Here is a 16,417-nt window from a genome sequence, read left to right as displayed (position 1 = left end):
TGATTGAATAAATGAGATGTAGTGGGGGGGTTTAAATTTATTTCATGTAATAGGTTTTGCTTACACCAGGTAATATCAAATATATATTAACAGATTTGCAAACATACCAAGTTGTGACATTTTATCATTAATGTATGACCAGCAAACTATTAGTTTGTATCTGCATTTAATATTTTTTATATTAAGTTCCCCAACTTTCAAAGACATAATCCTGAAACATTACTATTTTAATTTAAAGTATTTTAATTTTAAAAATGTTTTACTTTGAACAAATCTTAAACTTTATTATGCATAAAAATGTTGAATATAAATAAAGATAAAATGAACACAGTTTTAAGTAGATTTTATATGTGTATCTGATTAGTTTAATTGATTTTATTTTTGATTATTTTCAGAAAAAAAGGTTTAAAACTGTACCTTTTCTGTCACTAGGGTGGTACCCTCAAAGGTTCAGTTTTGTACCTTTTATAGGTATACAATACATTGAAATATTGTACCTTTTGGGGAACAATATTATACCTTAAGGCCCTTTTTTGTACCACTAACATTTATCTGGTACAAAATTGGTCCTTAAAGGTACACAGTAGGTCCTTAAGATATAATATTTTACCCCAAAAGGTAAATTTTTTTAATGTGTTGTACACTCATAAAAGGTACAAAACTGAACCTTTGAGGGTACCACCCCAGTGACAGAAAAGGTACAGTTTTAAACCTTTTTTTTCTGACAGTGTGTCATAAATAATCTGCATGCTGTTATTCACACTTGGCTCTGCTCAGATTTTTCGGTTACAGAAGATAAATTGCATCTCTGTCTTTGGACTGATCTGCTAATACAACACTGAAAATCCAGCTAACCACAGATGGTTTGGTTCTGCCTCTGACACGAGAAGTATGGCATTTTCCTTAAACAAATGTATTTATACAGTTCTGAAAACTTCCACACAAACAAGTACTGAATGCCAAATTAAAGTAAAGAGACTGTATCTGATTAATCTAAAGAAACTGCATCCAAAACACTCTGTCGCAATTTTAATCACCCATTTATTATTATTTGTGGTATTTCTATATAATCAAAAACATTTGAAAATGGTCAGGTCACATTTACATACAATTACATAAGAACTATTATAATGAATTCTTTCAACCTTTTATCTTTTGAATCATTTTGAATTTAAATCATGCAATATTTTGTGCCCTTACATAATAAATGCCATTGTTTACCTTTTAACCTCTGAGTTATCAGAAAACAGTCAAACTAATAGCACTTTATGACATCAGACTCTGCTTACACGACACATGGCAGCATTTCGTGGAAGAAAACAGACAGTTTATAAACAGAATTTGGTGTTGTTGAAAGCTAACAAAACATTGGCCCAAGGCTGTCATTAAGCAAAGGTGTGGTGGCACAAATGTATTCTTTATGTTGGCACATTACAATAGATACATTTTTGTTTAAGGGCAACATTTTTTATGTTTAGAAAATGAAACTATCCTTGCCCACTTCTGTGCTTCACTTATTTCTACTTACAGGATCTTCTTAGTTCTTAGTTTTGCACAGGTGTAGGTCTCAAATGTTTCAGCACCTGTCAACTACAGACATAGTCATTTATCTTCTGACTCAATATTTGAATAGAGCCTAAAGGGAAACGTAGCACATGGCCCATAGGCACCGTTGCTTTCAAACAACAAACATTTGTGTATTCCTGCAGAATTGATTTGCAAAGCTGAGAAGTGAGTTGTTTTAAACACCCATGCGCGTGGAATTTGCTTCCTGAATTTTCATCGAAAAATACAATGAATACAAATCTGAATAGTTTGGTAGATGTCCAGCACAAGCCAAAGCAATACAGTTAGTAAGAAAATAAAAAAAATCACAAGTTCAAATTCATAAAACTCTTTTCTAATAAAACCACTTTTTTAAAAAAGATTTTACAGCATTGTGTAAATAAATGACAACTAAATATATGCATTACTTTTAATTTTTTGAATTAGTTTGCAACAGCATCTGTTTATTATGTTTGTCATAATGAATTGCTTAAATAGTCATTAATTGTCTTTTTCACATGGTTGATATGCAGCAATGCTTCGTTATAATCAGCACCATTATGGTCCTCTGATCATGTGACATTGCACCAAGTTTGGCACCAAGTTTAGCTTTGCTGTAATTTGCACAGTGGCCCAAAAAACCCAGAAAGCGTTCTTTAATGGGTGTGTTTCTGCTTTCAGTACGAATTTTGACACCACAAGGTTGCCATACTTATCATTTAAGGGAAACAAAACGTAATGTTGTTTTACAGGTTCCCAGTTCCCTGACCACAAGGTATAGTTTATACGTGACCAATGGTTTAACATGTAGCATGATTATACTATTATCATTTCAGAGCCATATAATTAAACAGTTTTCTAAGTTGTAAAAAATGGAAGAATTCATGCTTCACAATACTCAGATTTCACAATAATAAGCCCATGCCATACTGCCTATGTTTTACATCCTGTAATGCACAGTTAAATGTCCTGCATTTAGATTTACTGGTTAAGCGTATTGTACCTGTTGGCACTAATTTAATTTTTAAACTTTAAATAATTAAATTCCTTTATAATAAACACATGAAACCTGACCATTGTAATGTTATGTGCCCACTTTTTCGGATTTGTTTTTTCTATATATTTCAAGGTGATGATGGTTTTCTATTTAATATTGGTTGTGCAGATCCTGTCAGGGTTTGCGGGACGGGGCAATGTCTCTCCATCCTACACCAAAGGTTTATATCAGTTACAAACAGTCATATCAGGGAATATAATCCTAAAATAAACAGAGACCCTTAAAATGACCCTTACCGTTGAACTTCCAGCCTCTGCTTGCACTAGTGGTTCTGTATATTCCCACTGCAGATTCACTTAAATCCTCTCTATGCACAGAGGTCATGACATTATGATCTTTGACAGGCATTGACTCAGGGAAAAATTCAAATCACCATTAAAAAATTTCCTTTACATTTACATTTGCTCTGAAATCCAGGTCAAACAGAACACATACTGTTCCTCTATCTACCACTGTATATTAACAGGATCACTCTGACTCTTACTGAATCTGAATGCATCGTGGCGATTTAATTTGTTTTTGTTTTATTTATATATATATATATATAAATAAATGTATATGATGTATGCTTTTTGTGAATTGCAAACCAATGATGATTACAAACAGTTAAGCTTATAAAAAGCTCTTAAAGTAGTTATATTATAAACCATATTAAATATATTTACCAACCAGCAAGACAAATGTACAAGATTAGTACCCTAATAATACATTACACTTCCACAACTTTGTAATTTTTTCATAGAATTTGCCCTGGGCAATATCCAGAGGTGCAAACACTGTACCAAGTGTGAGGTAACTGTGTGTTTTTATCCCTGTCTTAACGCCACGTCATCCATCGTGATCAACTGTTAGTCTTTAGTGATCCTTTTCTGTGGCAGGACCTTAACTGGAGTACAAAGACCAAATGATTTCTGCATGGTCAGACATGAAAATCCCTCTTTAATATCTATTGTGGTGGGACTCTGCAGACTCCTGTTGTCTGAGTCTTTCTGTTGGCTTAGAGGTGATGTTCATTGTTAATAGAATAACATGGTGTTATTTATTATTATTTTTATTTAAATGATAATAATAATAATAAATTTGTCTAATTCAGCATAATGTAATGCTGAATTGATGTGTTCTTTATTAATAATTGTTGTTACAACAAATCCATGTATATGCATATGTATATATGTATATGTATGTATATATGTATATGTATATGTATATGTATATGTGTACATATGTATATATGTATATGTATTTTTTTTTTCAGCTGGAAGTCTTTATTATGCATCACTACAAGCTTACATCGTGACTGGAAAATTGTTGAGGTCAAATAGTAAATCATGATGCAGTTGCATGTGCAGTTACACAAAATTAGGGACAAAGTTAGTAGGTTATTGTGACACCTAGTGGTTCTTTTGTGTACTGCGGAAATGCAACAGTTTTTGTCACGTTGACAGTTTACTACAGGACGACCTGATTGTGTTGATTGCATGACAAACTTCAATTTCAGATATTCACAAAGAAAAACAAACAAGAAACATCTTAAAAGTTGATAATATGGCAAAGTGTCAATTTGACATCAGTTCGTGTTTTTATTTTTTTCCTCATTAACACGATAATTGAACCCGTCTAATTTTTAAACTAAAAATGTATTAATTATTAATTTGTGTAGACCTATTTTTGTAACCCCTAGTTTTTCATGTAAAATCTGTAGAACTACAAATACTGCTTTGATTTTTATAATTTCGGTATTTCTAATAAAAAAAATAGTAGCTCGGGATTATAGGCTGCTTCACAGCCAATTTGTGTATTGTGCTTCACGTGTCCTCAGCTACCTTTGTTGATAACTGACACTAATATTGTCACGATTATTAGTAATCATTATTTTAAGTTGCTTTGAAGGAAAGCATGTGCTGTGAATATAAAAATATTATTATTGCTTATTTGAATTATTATGTCCAGGAGGTGGCGATGGATCACTTTTCCGATTTTTACTTGATCTAAATTATTAAATACTTATCTCGTGCACTGTAGTAGCTATTGTAGCCTAAACATGTATCCATTAGCTTGTCCTGGCTCACCTGATGCAACTCGGCACCAACATTAATGGAAATTGTTATGAAAATCAAATGAGAAAAAAAGCTAAAGCATGTTTGTAATTATAAATAGATATGATTTTGTTAGTCATCAAAAAAAGTTGTCACAAGTTTTATGTCGAAAGTCCATGTGGTTTGGTTGGTTGGTTTTAAAAAATACAGTTCATTATTCCTCTTTAACTGGATAAAAGGTTACATAAGGGTATATTTCATAAACAAATGGACACATTTTATGGGGTTACATTTTTTTGTTATAAATTGTTAATATTATTAGCATCATTTTAAAGAGTTATTTTATATTTTTGTATGTTACCTTTTTTTGCTTTATCATAAGAGTAAATGTATTTCATAATTGTTCCACTATCAAAATGTTACAAAAGAGAGATGACTGACTCATCTTTATACATCAAAATATCCAAATGTTTCCTGGGAGGCTCTGTGTACCTGTGTGAGAAACTGATTGCTCACCTCCATATATGATGATAGCCTATATGATTCAATATATAAATAATGTAAATTATATATTATACACACACACATATAGTTATAGAGTAACCAACATAAAAGTACACCCGTGAGAAAAGTGATATTATTTGGAAATATGAAACTTTCATTACAATTGTCTCTTTAACGTAGAACTGTTATTATTTAAAAATATAAATAAATCTAAAAAGTGTCTTTCTTTCTGTCTGTTCAATATACAGAATTTCTGCATGGGTTTCGGAGAATTAAATGATATCAGGAACAAGTCATCTCAACCCCTCAGTGCCTTCATAGATTTTCAAGCTTCCCAGTGTTCAGTTTCAGCTCGTGCAGATAAAGAGCTGAGCAAAAGGACTGTGAGAAACCACACACTGCCAAAGCTCCTTTGTCTAATTTTTCATTAAGATTGACGATTGGTAATTGGCTACCACACTTAATAATTTGCTTCAAATGTACTCCGTCTTACCGATTTTAGTTGGCTTGATGCTAAATATATAAACACTTGCTTGTTTGTCGTACAGCGGCACCGTAATCGCTTTTCGTGGCAGTCTATTGATTGATTGGTCATTGACTGATTAGTTTGGACAAAGAGTTACTTCACGTTGTCCGCTCTGTTAATTGAATATAACAGCGTTTAACAATGGCCCTTTAATGAAAAGGAGGGCTTGTGGTCATTGCAGGAGAAAGAAAAGAACCGAAACAAGGGGGGATCTCTAATTAGGAGCTGTAACTCTCGGGATCTGTGCCTTTGTACGGGTGTGGGGAGGCTGCATGGCCGGCAGGCCGGCGACAGGCGCCGGTTGCTGGACAAAGGACTGTCTGCTGCCAAAGTGGCTGCGTCCAAACACTCATCCTCCCTAACCTTCGAGCTGCACCACTTAACCCTTTCACTATAACATGAAACTAGTTTTCCCGAAAATGTCACCTCTGCTGTGCCGCATATCAAGTCTTGTAAGATGCACAGAGCGCTTGCGCTCAAATGGTTAAAGGGCCGAGAGCGCGCAACATATTTGGGTCGTTAAAAAAGAATGAAAGAAAAGCGGTGGGAAGGGTCGACTGTATTTATGATTTGAACTTTGTCTATAAATATTCGTACATTACAGCTCATTGACTAAAAATAGATTTAAACAACACAATAGGTGACATTATACTCCCCAGGAAACACTAGAAACAATAAAGGACTCTAATGTAGACCTCTGGTCTCTGTACGCAGATGTTTTTCGTTTGATAAAGAACTTAAACACTGTTTTAATAGCAAATTATTATTATTATCATTATTATTATTATTATTATTATTATTATTACTTATAATAGAAAATGTTTTAGATAAAAGCGAAATTAATAATAAATATAACACTGTTGAAGCCTTTATGTTTTGCAATTGTTTAAAATGTTAATAAAATAAATATAAATCATGCAAATGCAATAAAATACAACTAACGTTGTAAAGTGTTTTAAATCACAATACAATGTCATAGTGAACTGCACTGCGGAGTGCACGACAGAGGGCGCAATAGCATTTGCCTTGGCTGGTCCATTAGACCAAAGTTCTTGCAAACCCTGCTACATCTTCATACATTAAAAAAAATCTTCAAAAAACGTGTTTCTTTACCGGTGTATCCAAACATCAATATTGTGAATGTGGAGTACTTTCATTATTTGAAAAAAAGGTCTACACTTAGTCTAGATGCTGCGTAAATTAGCTGTAGCCTTATTATGCAGCTGATTGCCAGTAACTTATTGTAAAAGATAAAGACTAAAAATGTTTCATGTTCATTTAACTTTAAACAAACTGTTGCCAGTAAATAACATAAATGTAATATCTACAGTAAATTACTGGCAACCAACTGCCAGTAATACTGTAATTTCTACAGAAATGTTTACAGTCTATGTTACTAAACATCAAGTACACTGCTTTCTTGTTTTATCAGTTCCTTTTCGTTACATAAACTGTGTTATTACAACATATGCTTACTTTTTACAGTGTATATTTTATGTCCGTCATTAAATGAGGTGCAGTTTATCATTAATGCAATGCAGTGCAATACATTTAAAATATTTAAACATTGAATTTTTTTATTGAAATTGTGAAAGAATCCTACAACAACAACAACAAAAAATCCGGACAGCCAGCAAAACGTGACACGTTCATATAGTATTTCTTTCTATAAACTCAAGAAGAGGAATGTCGGTCCCTTCTGTGTTAGAGTACATTAACCTGAGGCTTTCTAAACCGCATGAGTCCCGCAGATAAGTTTCTCCGACGTAATAAGTGTTTATACAGCGGTTGTTACAATGCAATGATGGCACACGCTTTCATGACGTGTCACAGGCAGATTAAACAGCATCACAGATTAACACCTTCTGTCTCCAAACAACAAACGCTATAACTTTCATTTACAATAACCATTGTGGGGAAAATGCAATGAGTTAAACTCTAAATATTATGTACACGCAAATGTACAGCTTTGAATAAATTAATACCAATTTGCATATTCTTAGGTCCTTGTAGCTTATTTACAGAATTATGTTTCTTTTAATAATAATTACATTAAATAGTTCAGGTATAACTGTCCGTCGGATTTAAACAACGGTCCAACTAACTGTCTTGACAATCCCTTTTAAAATATCCTTTGTAATTCTTTATTCGTTTCTTTTTTGTGTGTGTTTAGTTTTTTTCCTTTTTGGGATTTAGCTTTGTTGTTTTCAATATACAGATCACCATAGATATTGAAGTGATCCTATTGACAATACGCAAAACTTTATTCATTAAATCCTTTCCTTCTTCTAATAGATTGGTGTGATCTTGTCAACAGGTTCTTGAAAGAGTCCATTATACCGTAGATTGTCTTCGCAGCATAAATCTCCACCTTAAGAGCATCAAGTCCAATTTATGCAGAATTATTTTACTTCTTTTCCACTTCAGTCACCCATGCGCAAAACAGTACATAATGAAATGTGTCGCAGAGAATCACTTAATAAAATCCTCTGGCAATTCAAGTCATGCCCTGGATAGGTTTAGGGTCGCTTGATCACTTTGGGGAATCCCTTGGAGAGGAGGTCTCCCTCTGACTCTCTATGCCGCTCACTAGTCTCTGTATGTTCTGAAGTTCATTGATGGATTCCTTCATTGTTATTTTAGGTGAGCCGTTTCTCTGACTCGCTCCTGGTTTATGGTTATGTTGATCAGGCACAGGACTCGTCTCCCTGCTACCGCATTTTGATGATTCGGATGAGGGGTTTAGGCCGCTTGGCAATCCGGTGGTAAGCAGATTTGTGCTTGGTGGGATAGACACGGGGAGCTGGTAAGGGTTGAATCGCAGTCGCGGGCGAGTGGAGCCGCTCAGGAACGGGTTTCTGGAGAGCGAGGAGGCCGCGCTGCTGCTCGCTGGAAGGGCGGAGGCCGCTGCAGCTGCCGCGGCCATGTAGGTGTACGGGTAAGGGAAAAGTCCACCGAAGGTTGGCATCGGAATGCCCTGTAAAGAGAGACACTGGTTAGTTCACGGAACATGCAAAAGATTGAAGAGCTCAGAGAGGATCTGCTAAATGGCATTTTTGTAAATGACGTTATTTGCATATAATTTAGACCAAAGGGCACAGAGTTAAAGGCAACTTAAAATGATTACTTACTAATTGTTATATGGGCATTTCGAAATGACTAGGAATAATCATCTTACGCCACCATTTTCACAACGCTTATAGACATTTTTTGGTTAAAAGATTTGTAATATAATTTCTGTTTAGGCCTATAGATTAATATAGATTTGCAAAAACATTTAAAATTTGTTATACGTATAGGTTTATGTGAAAGGTTAATTATTATTTAGCTTTATAATCCATTTTATTTTATTAGAACAATATATATTATAAGTGTATACATATAGTCAAATAATTAAAGTAATTGTCATAGAGTATGATACAGTTTGAAAGGCAAATATAGCCTATACTTGATTTACGTAATCCATAAATTAAAAAATGTCCTTTCAAATCTATTCCAAGCTGCAATTTATAGTCTGTTTTATTCACGTGTTAACATAACCAGACATGGTGTATCATGACAACGATTTAAATTTTAATGGAGAGAGTTTGCTTACCTGAGAGGCGAGCATGTGTTGAGACAGATGAAATGGAAAAGAACTGGGGCTGCTCCCGGTACCCTGCAGACTTCCATTCTCTAGCCCACCAGTTCCTGATACTGAAGCTAATAGATGTCCCATACCCATGGCTGAAAACGCTCCAGGTGCCATGGCAAACTGTCCAGGGTGGAATAATAAAGGTTGTCCGGAGTTTAGTGGGTTAAAGAACTGTTGACTGTGTAGGCCGGAGAGCGCCAAACTCTGAAGGTGCCCTGCCCCAAAATGTGAAGGGCTCTCTGTCTGTACCATTAGAGGAGAAAAGCTGTCTTTACTGCTGCTAAGACCTCCATTTTCAATGTCCTTTTTTGACAAGTCTGTGTCTTTTCTTTGCCTGCTCTCTGGTTTGTCTTTCTCCAAATTTCTTATGCTAAATATGGAATCGCTGGATTTTCTGGACACGGGGTAATCGTCTTTTTTCTCCAAAACAGGCCGCTCGCGTCCACGGTCCTCACATTTCGATCTGAAAGGAGATGGAGGTTCGGGTCCAGGACTGCTTGAGCCACCACATCCTTCATCTTGGTGGTCCAGTTCGTGCTCACTGTCAGTGCATGTTTTGTCTTCTGTTAAGGAATATTTTATAAACAATTAGGCACAGACGGGTAAAAACAGTAAAGTTTAAATTACAAAACAATGAAAAGCAAAAATAAATAACTAAAGCCGCTTCATTCCAGTTTCGTAGGCCTACCTAGTTTTTACGCATAACACCTAAACACATTAACAAATAAATAAAAACACGTGGCCAACTTGTTTAAAATCGACAAAATGTTAAAAGTTTAAATACAATTAGCACCTATTACATTTATTATTAAATAAAAACTAACTTGTAATAGTATGGAGCAGACAGAAACGGATTAATATGAAAATAAGGTACACCTCAGAATAAATCAGAATTTGACAATGGGATTAAATTTAGTCCAAACACAAATAAATAGAGATTAGATTTGAATATTAAATGGTTGTCTCTATAACAGAAGCTAATGTGTTTGTAAACGAAATATAGTTCATGGAAAAACTTGTGTCCAGACTGTTTAATCTTTTACTTACTTGTAAGAAAATTAAAGTGGTCTTATTAGCAACATTGCATTATTGATTAAATTACATTATAAATTATAGAAATAGTTTTAAAACCACTGAAAGCATAAGGCACCGTTTTGTGAATTAGGCTATATGAGTAGGCCTGTTTTCTCTCAGTGATCATGAAGCATGCCAAATATAATTTATTCATAGATTTAGATCTACCTCTGCTGCTCCGGTTAAATGTAAGTGGGCTTGAGACCGGTCCTGGTGAATGACTAGCATCTCTGCCGGTTGTAGGTTCGCTTGAGGAAGCGTCAGAGTCCCCGCCATCACGGTCCACTTTGCATTGATCCTCATACATGCGTAATGATGGAAGGGTCAGCTGTTTCCTGTGACACAAACAATATAATGTCCAATAGTCAAAAATACAGAAAACATGATATAAAGTTGAAATAAGCCATGAATCATTTCGCAAATGTATGAAATGCAATAATGCATGTAAGCTAGGCTAAACGTGCCAGGCCTACCTTTTTTCTCTCCTTCCATTCCCTGTGTCTCTGAAGCCTTTGGCAAAAGGGTTGTTATCAATCTTCAATTGTGTTATCTGAATACAAAGAAAATGTCATATGTACGTTATTATTATTGCAGTATTATCATTTGTAGTAGCGGTCTATTGATATTTGAATAGCAGCAGCATTGCAGTATTGTTGTTGAAAATGTTACGCTGCAGTACCAACTTTTAAACGACAAATTGCTCATCATTAATACAAAATTTAAATGGATAACAAAGTCTATTTGTGTTGCGTTATCGCCACTTATCATCCAAACCCCGTTAAACACGCTAAACATACTTCTTGTAGTGATAATTTAATTATTAAAAATGTTTAATGAAAAAGAGATCTCATCACGGCCCCCCTGAGAAAATTCCACGAGTAAACATTTTCCATTTGTCAGACTGTTATTCTCTACAGCACAACGGAGACAACAAGAGAGGCAAACTAGATGAGTGACGCCGGCCTGCTATTAATAATTAATAGTGCGGTCTGAATCATTGCCAGTTTTTACAAGTTCCCTGAAAATACAGAGCGATGTAACAGAACGATTTTCGTTTTGCCCAAGTGATTTGGACGCTGCAGGCTATAAGTTCAGAAGAAAGCAGGGCCTCGACGTCCATAGATCGCCATTGCTTTTTACGTTTTGAAACTGACACGCTTTGATTGCTGCGTGTAGCTCCCGGACAAACCGGCGAGCTTAAGTGCCTGCTAATCGATTGTGACTCTATGTCATAAACTTTACGATACAGACAAGCTCACCAGGCCCCTCGGACACAGACGACCATTAACATCAGCAGTAGCTGAAAGTACCACTAAACATATGAGGAATTTGAATTGTTTTAAAAATGCATTTCTGCATCTAAATAGCCTACTAGAAACAGAAAACTTGACCAAAAGTCGCAAAACATCCAACAAAATTGTGCATAAATTATGAATATCCAAAATGTTAAAAAAAATAGTAGGTTTACACTGTATGCCTATATCGTGCACAGAATTAAAGATTTGGTGTTCCTGAGAATAAATGTACATACCTTGTCGTTTTGATAAGCTGTGACAGCAATAAAATCGGTCTCGGGAAAAACATATGTTCTGAAAGTACTGTAAGGAAGCTTCAGGATGTCGTTGGCTCTCACAATGTGGAATCTGGGCTGGTATTTATGCATTGAATTCAGGATTGTCTGAAAAGGAACGGGAATGGGAATAATTAGTGCTTGTCATAATAATCACCACCAGTCAGCAGTCATTAAAATCTTTTAAAATAATAAATGACGAATATTTTTTTTTAGTTATAGAAGAAATATTAGTCTTGTAATTTAATATGCGGCCTAAATCACATAACAACAGGCCTCTACAACAGGCCACTAGCAAATAGATAGATAGACAGAAAAAAATGATCGACCAGACAACATGACTGCTATGGTGGCGCCATCACTGCAACACAATTAAATACTATTTCATATCAATTAATAAACCAGAAGTTCCGTATTTTAATATTTCAAAAAATATCTCAGTTGTAGATATAAACAAATAAACGATACATTTTCTAACTTATAGTAGGCTACATATATCAATGTTTGTGTCATAAGTGTAAATGCTCTTTTTTTGGCCGATTTGTTTGCACGAGAGCACACGCTGTATTTTACTGCATGCTTGCAGCTATAAAGTACTAGTAAGCATCGTTGAATTCGCCTTAACGTTTTTTTTATTGGACCCAACCAACACTTTGGAGACTGGACAGGTCACTCAGCCTATCCAGACTGTTTCTGTGTTCACTAGACTGTGAGACACAGTAAGAAAACGTCGAATTTCACATTGTATGCCATTTACTGTAGACATATTCAAGGTCCGTTCATTTGACCTCATTTTTAGGCTACTTCCACCCTCTCGTATAAGTTATAGCGATCTTCGCCATTATCATAAATAATAGACGTTACCGTAGCCAAGGAAAACTCAGGATGAACTATATTTACATTGCATAACCGGGCTGACAATGTCATCATTATTCATAAGAAAGCAAGTTGACTGAAACGCAAATATCTGCTTTGTAAGTCTAGCGAGGAAGGGACATAATATCGCGGTATGGGCCAATGCACAAACTCTGCATGGGCCACAGAAATTGTGAAGTAAGCTAAATTAAATATTTATAGTATTGACAATTCTCACCAGACAAGAAGAAATATCGATATTTATTTCTGGCAAAATATAATCAATCATTATAAGTGTAAAGCATGCAGCCCACAAACGGCAGTAAATTTATAGATTGCAAATATAATAGGCCTGCATGCAATACACACAAGTTTACTGAGTGAAATAGGGTACTTACAAATCCATGTTTGTCCGAAATGTTGTTGGTTAACTTTAGTTTATGAAAAGCAACAGGCTTAGCCATCCATTGTTCCCCAGTAGCTGGGCTATCCGGATGTATATACATTCGCTTTGGCATCTCCGGGTCGGCCTTCCCCGCTACCATCCAGCGAGAGTTGTGAAACTTGTAGCGGCAGTCGTCGGCAGCCACAATATCCATTAACAGAATATACTTGGCTTTTTTATCGAGTCCATTAATGCGGACTTTAAACGGCGGAAACATTCTCCTGTTGAAAAGGTGACATGTGTTAGAATATGTACCGAAATCAGAATCTTCACACAAAAAATTGTTGTTGTGTTTGCATACAAGCAAATGTAGGCAAATGTAAGCTTAACGTTTTTACAACCCAACCAAATTATCCAAAGAAACGAACAAATATTAAACTTTTTTAAAAAAATATGTTTTAACTTAACAACTAGGTTTCTTGCACGAAACAACTGCATTCCAGACAAAAATGTTTCACCGAAATTCACATTTCACCTTGGCTGCAGATAATTTAGTTCGCCGCAAGACTTAAATCTTCCATGAAAGTGACAGGCTATTTACATAAAGTAGTTTGCTGTCACCTCAGAACATAAGCTGAACAAGACATATTTCTCTTTTACGAAATAAATTAAAGTATGACTTAAGATTGCCAACGCCGTGTCAAAAGAAGGTCAATATGTGTTAATACTGATAAGCAACAAGACGTTTTTTTTCTTTTTGTTTAGGTACAGAATATGCATTGCTGGTCCCTTTCCCATCTCGTTTTCATTAATCAAATGAGAAGATTAATCATTCAGGTGTATACGTTTTGACAGTAAGACGTTCACTTTTGAAGTCTCCTTGACATAATAATTAGGTCAGCCAATTCAAGGCACGAGACATTCATTGAAAAATAAAGATACAACAAATGATTTGACAGCGATGCGCAAATGACAATGATTCAATAAAGTATTTTTTTGGAAATTCCGAATTACACGACTAAGCTGTTATCAATAAACATTTTTAATGCATTGTAACATTTTCCATAACACCGATACAAAAACTAAAAAAGGCAAATGTGAAACGTGATCTCACCTGCCAGATTTCGTAATAACCATTTCTGTTCCTATTTTGTGGAACTGGTCCCACAGATCCTTCGCTTCCAGTGTGACTTTTGGATCATCTTCCACTTCTTCCTCCGGCTCCATGCTCTTGAGAGTGCGAAGATGAGCTGCCTGATGATGATGACTCAGAGCCGCATGGAGTCCAGGCTCCGCGGCTCCGACCAGGGTATGGTCCGGGATCGGCTTTGTTAGAGCCCCGGGAGGCAAGGTCAGCGCCGGGAAGAAGGAGGGTTGCGCGGCCGCGAGAAACGCTGACATGGGAAAGTCGGTCGGCCGGTGAGCGTGGAAAGGGTGGTAAGCCATGGCAGTCCCCGTAAAAACTGGATCTCTCATCGGTGCATCCAAAAAATCGTAGTGAAAAATATATTTAGTGGTGTTCTCTGGCAAAAACAAACGCGTATCCAGAAAAAAATATTATCTCAGTACGTGGAGAAAAAGCACAGCGAAGCAGTTTTGTATGAAATGTGAATCTGAGAACGCGGTAGATTGACGTTTAAAACGAGCAAAGAAAGCGAAGCTGGATCTTCCACTTTAACTCCGTATCTGCTAGTTTCCACGAAGTCCCCGTAATAATATCAGTCAAAGTGTGCGCAACGACGCTTTCAAGGCAGATTTGGGGTTTCCTGTTCTCCAACAGTTGCTCTCATAAAAACAAGGTTACTCTTTCGATGCGGATGTCCATTCAAGCGCAGTCATTCTACACAGACACGGAGATGAAATGGTTAGATCTTTCCCTGTCCACTGTACAACTGTAACTATCTCACATGTCCTTCCTGCTCTGATCCCAACACTAATGAACCAAGCCCCCTTGATTGCTGATTTTACGCTTTCTGGACCAATTGTGGGCCTCTATAGGCGTGGTTTTGACAGCTCCGGCCAGGCTCAAGGAGAGGGGGTGGACAAGAAGGTGTCGGAAGCATTAGCAGTAAGAAAACATGTCAACAGAATAAAATATTAACCAATGACAGAAAAGATCGGGAAATCCCACCCCCGTCTCCAAGCCAAGCACCGGGTCAGCCCTCAGTGTTTAGCCGGTGGAGACAGCACCACGGTCGGCTTGCGCTTTATAATTACGATGAAACGATGCTTCCTCGTTTGAGGAACCAAACTCCCTTTAGGAGACATTTAGATGATCGATTTATAAATGACTGCGATCGCGTCCATGCAAAAGTGCAAATTATGTTTAGTAAATATATTATTAACCAGCGTAAAATATGAAATGCGCATTCTTTTTGTTTTAAAAAATTATGAATTCAGTAGAATTATTCGCAATGATAAATATAAATCTTACATACACTTCAAATAGTTTATCTATTCGCTATATACGTGTAAAAACGCGTATGTCGGTAATAGTAGGATATGCTATAACACAGTACACGCACAGTTAAAGCGTATAAATTGAATTCAGCATTGCACTGTGTGAATAACTATTTCCGTACTTCTTGCGTGTGTCGCGACTGACTTCATGTGAGGAACGGCAGCCAATAACCGGACATTGGTACTTTAAATTCAGCCCCGGGCCATTTAAAGCACACAGCCACGCGCTGTACTGAAGAAAGAGGAAGTTCAACCCAAAAGACCAATATAAAGATATTTCTGGTGAGTGTTGCATATCTCTTAACTGTTTAGTTTTATGAAATAGTTGGTAGGGTGAAGATCAACATCTGTGTTGTTAGCTTTTGTTTTACTTTACGAATGTGATCAAATATATGTTGCATGTAGTACATTTAGTGTGGGCAGCAGTATGTTTAAGGAACATAAAATGTAGGGCATGTAACAGTAAAGTCCATGCATTTACACAAATGATCTTGTATTTTATTTGAGTGTGCTCAGATCATACATCTGAATGTTTTTATGAAACGTGCTATATTTGACGTTTAGGCGAGCGGATAAAATGTGCTTTTTTATACTCTCTCGAGATAACATTTACATCTCAGTTTCTCACGGATTTATTGGCAGCGTGTAACCAAAATGTTCGCCATCTACTTTCGACCTGTAGTATAGATGTGAGTCGAGCCATGCGTGTAGTCTATACCTTTAAGAAATCTACTAGTGGACTCTAGATTTACTTGGATTGGGGTTGTTAGA

At 36.1% G+C, this 16,417-nt stretch overlaps 2 protein-coding genes across 3 annotated transcripts in view; one reads left to right on the top strand and one right to left on the bottom strand.

The window, feature by feature from the left end:
• Positions 1-16,417, top strand: part of brip1 (BRCA1 interacting helicase 1) — a 117,825-nt gene that overhangs the window by 95,662 nt on the left and 5,746 nt on the right. The gene's annotated exons all lie outside the window — the stretch shown is intronic.
• tbx2b (T-box transcription factor 2b) lies at positions 7,219-15,233 on the bottom strand. The gene is made up of 7 exons (XM_055196666.2): positions 14,301-15,233; positions 13,200-13,467; positions 11,908-12,054; positions 10,850-10,926; positions 10,545-10,711; positions 9,264-9,865; positions 7,219-8,645 (listed from the first exon to the last, which is right to left on the bottom strand). Exons 1-7 carry the CDS (start codon positions 14,660-14,662, stop codon positions 8,202-8,204), a joined length of 2,067 nt encoding a protein of 688 aa, XP_055052641.1. The 5' UTR covers positions 14,663-15,233; the 3' UTR covers positions 7,219-8,201.

The sequence above is a fragment of the Misgurnus anguillicaudatus genome, chromosome 24 (genome assembly GCF_027580225.2).
Source record: "Misgurnus anguillicaudatus chromosome 24, ASM2758022v2, whole genome shotgun sequence".
Taxonomy (NCBI): domain Eukaryota; kingdom Metazoa; phylum Chordata; class Actinopteri; order Cypriniformes; family Cobitidae; genus Misgurnus; species Misgurnus anguillicaudatus.
This window is presented reverse-complemented; position numbering and strand designations above follow the sequence as displayed.

Bases quoted from the DNA above. Each gene is read 5' to 3' on its own strand.
- tbx2b (XM_055196666.2), bottom strand. From the start codon at position 14,662: ATGAGAGATCCAGTTTTTACGGGGACTGCCATGGCTTACCACCCTTTC. The intron at 13,468-14,300 runs GTGAGATCACGT...CCTTTTCAACAG, and splicing joins GTTATTACGAAATCTGGCAG to GAGAATGTTTCCGCCGTTTA. The intron at 9,866-10,544 runs GTAGATCTAAAT...ATTCCTTAACAG, and splicing joins ATTTAACCGGAGCAGCAGAG to AAGACAAAACATGCACTGAC.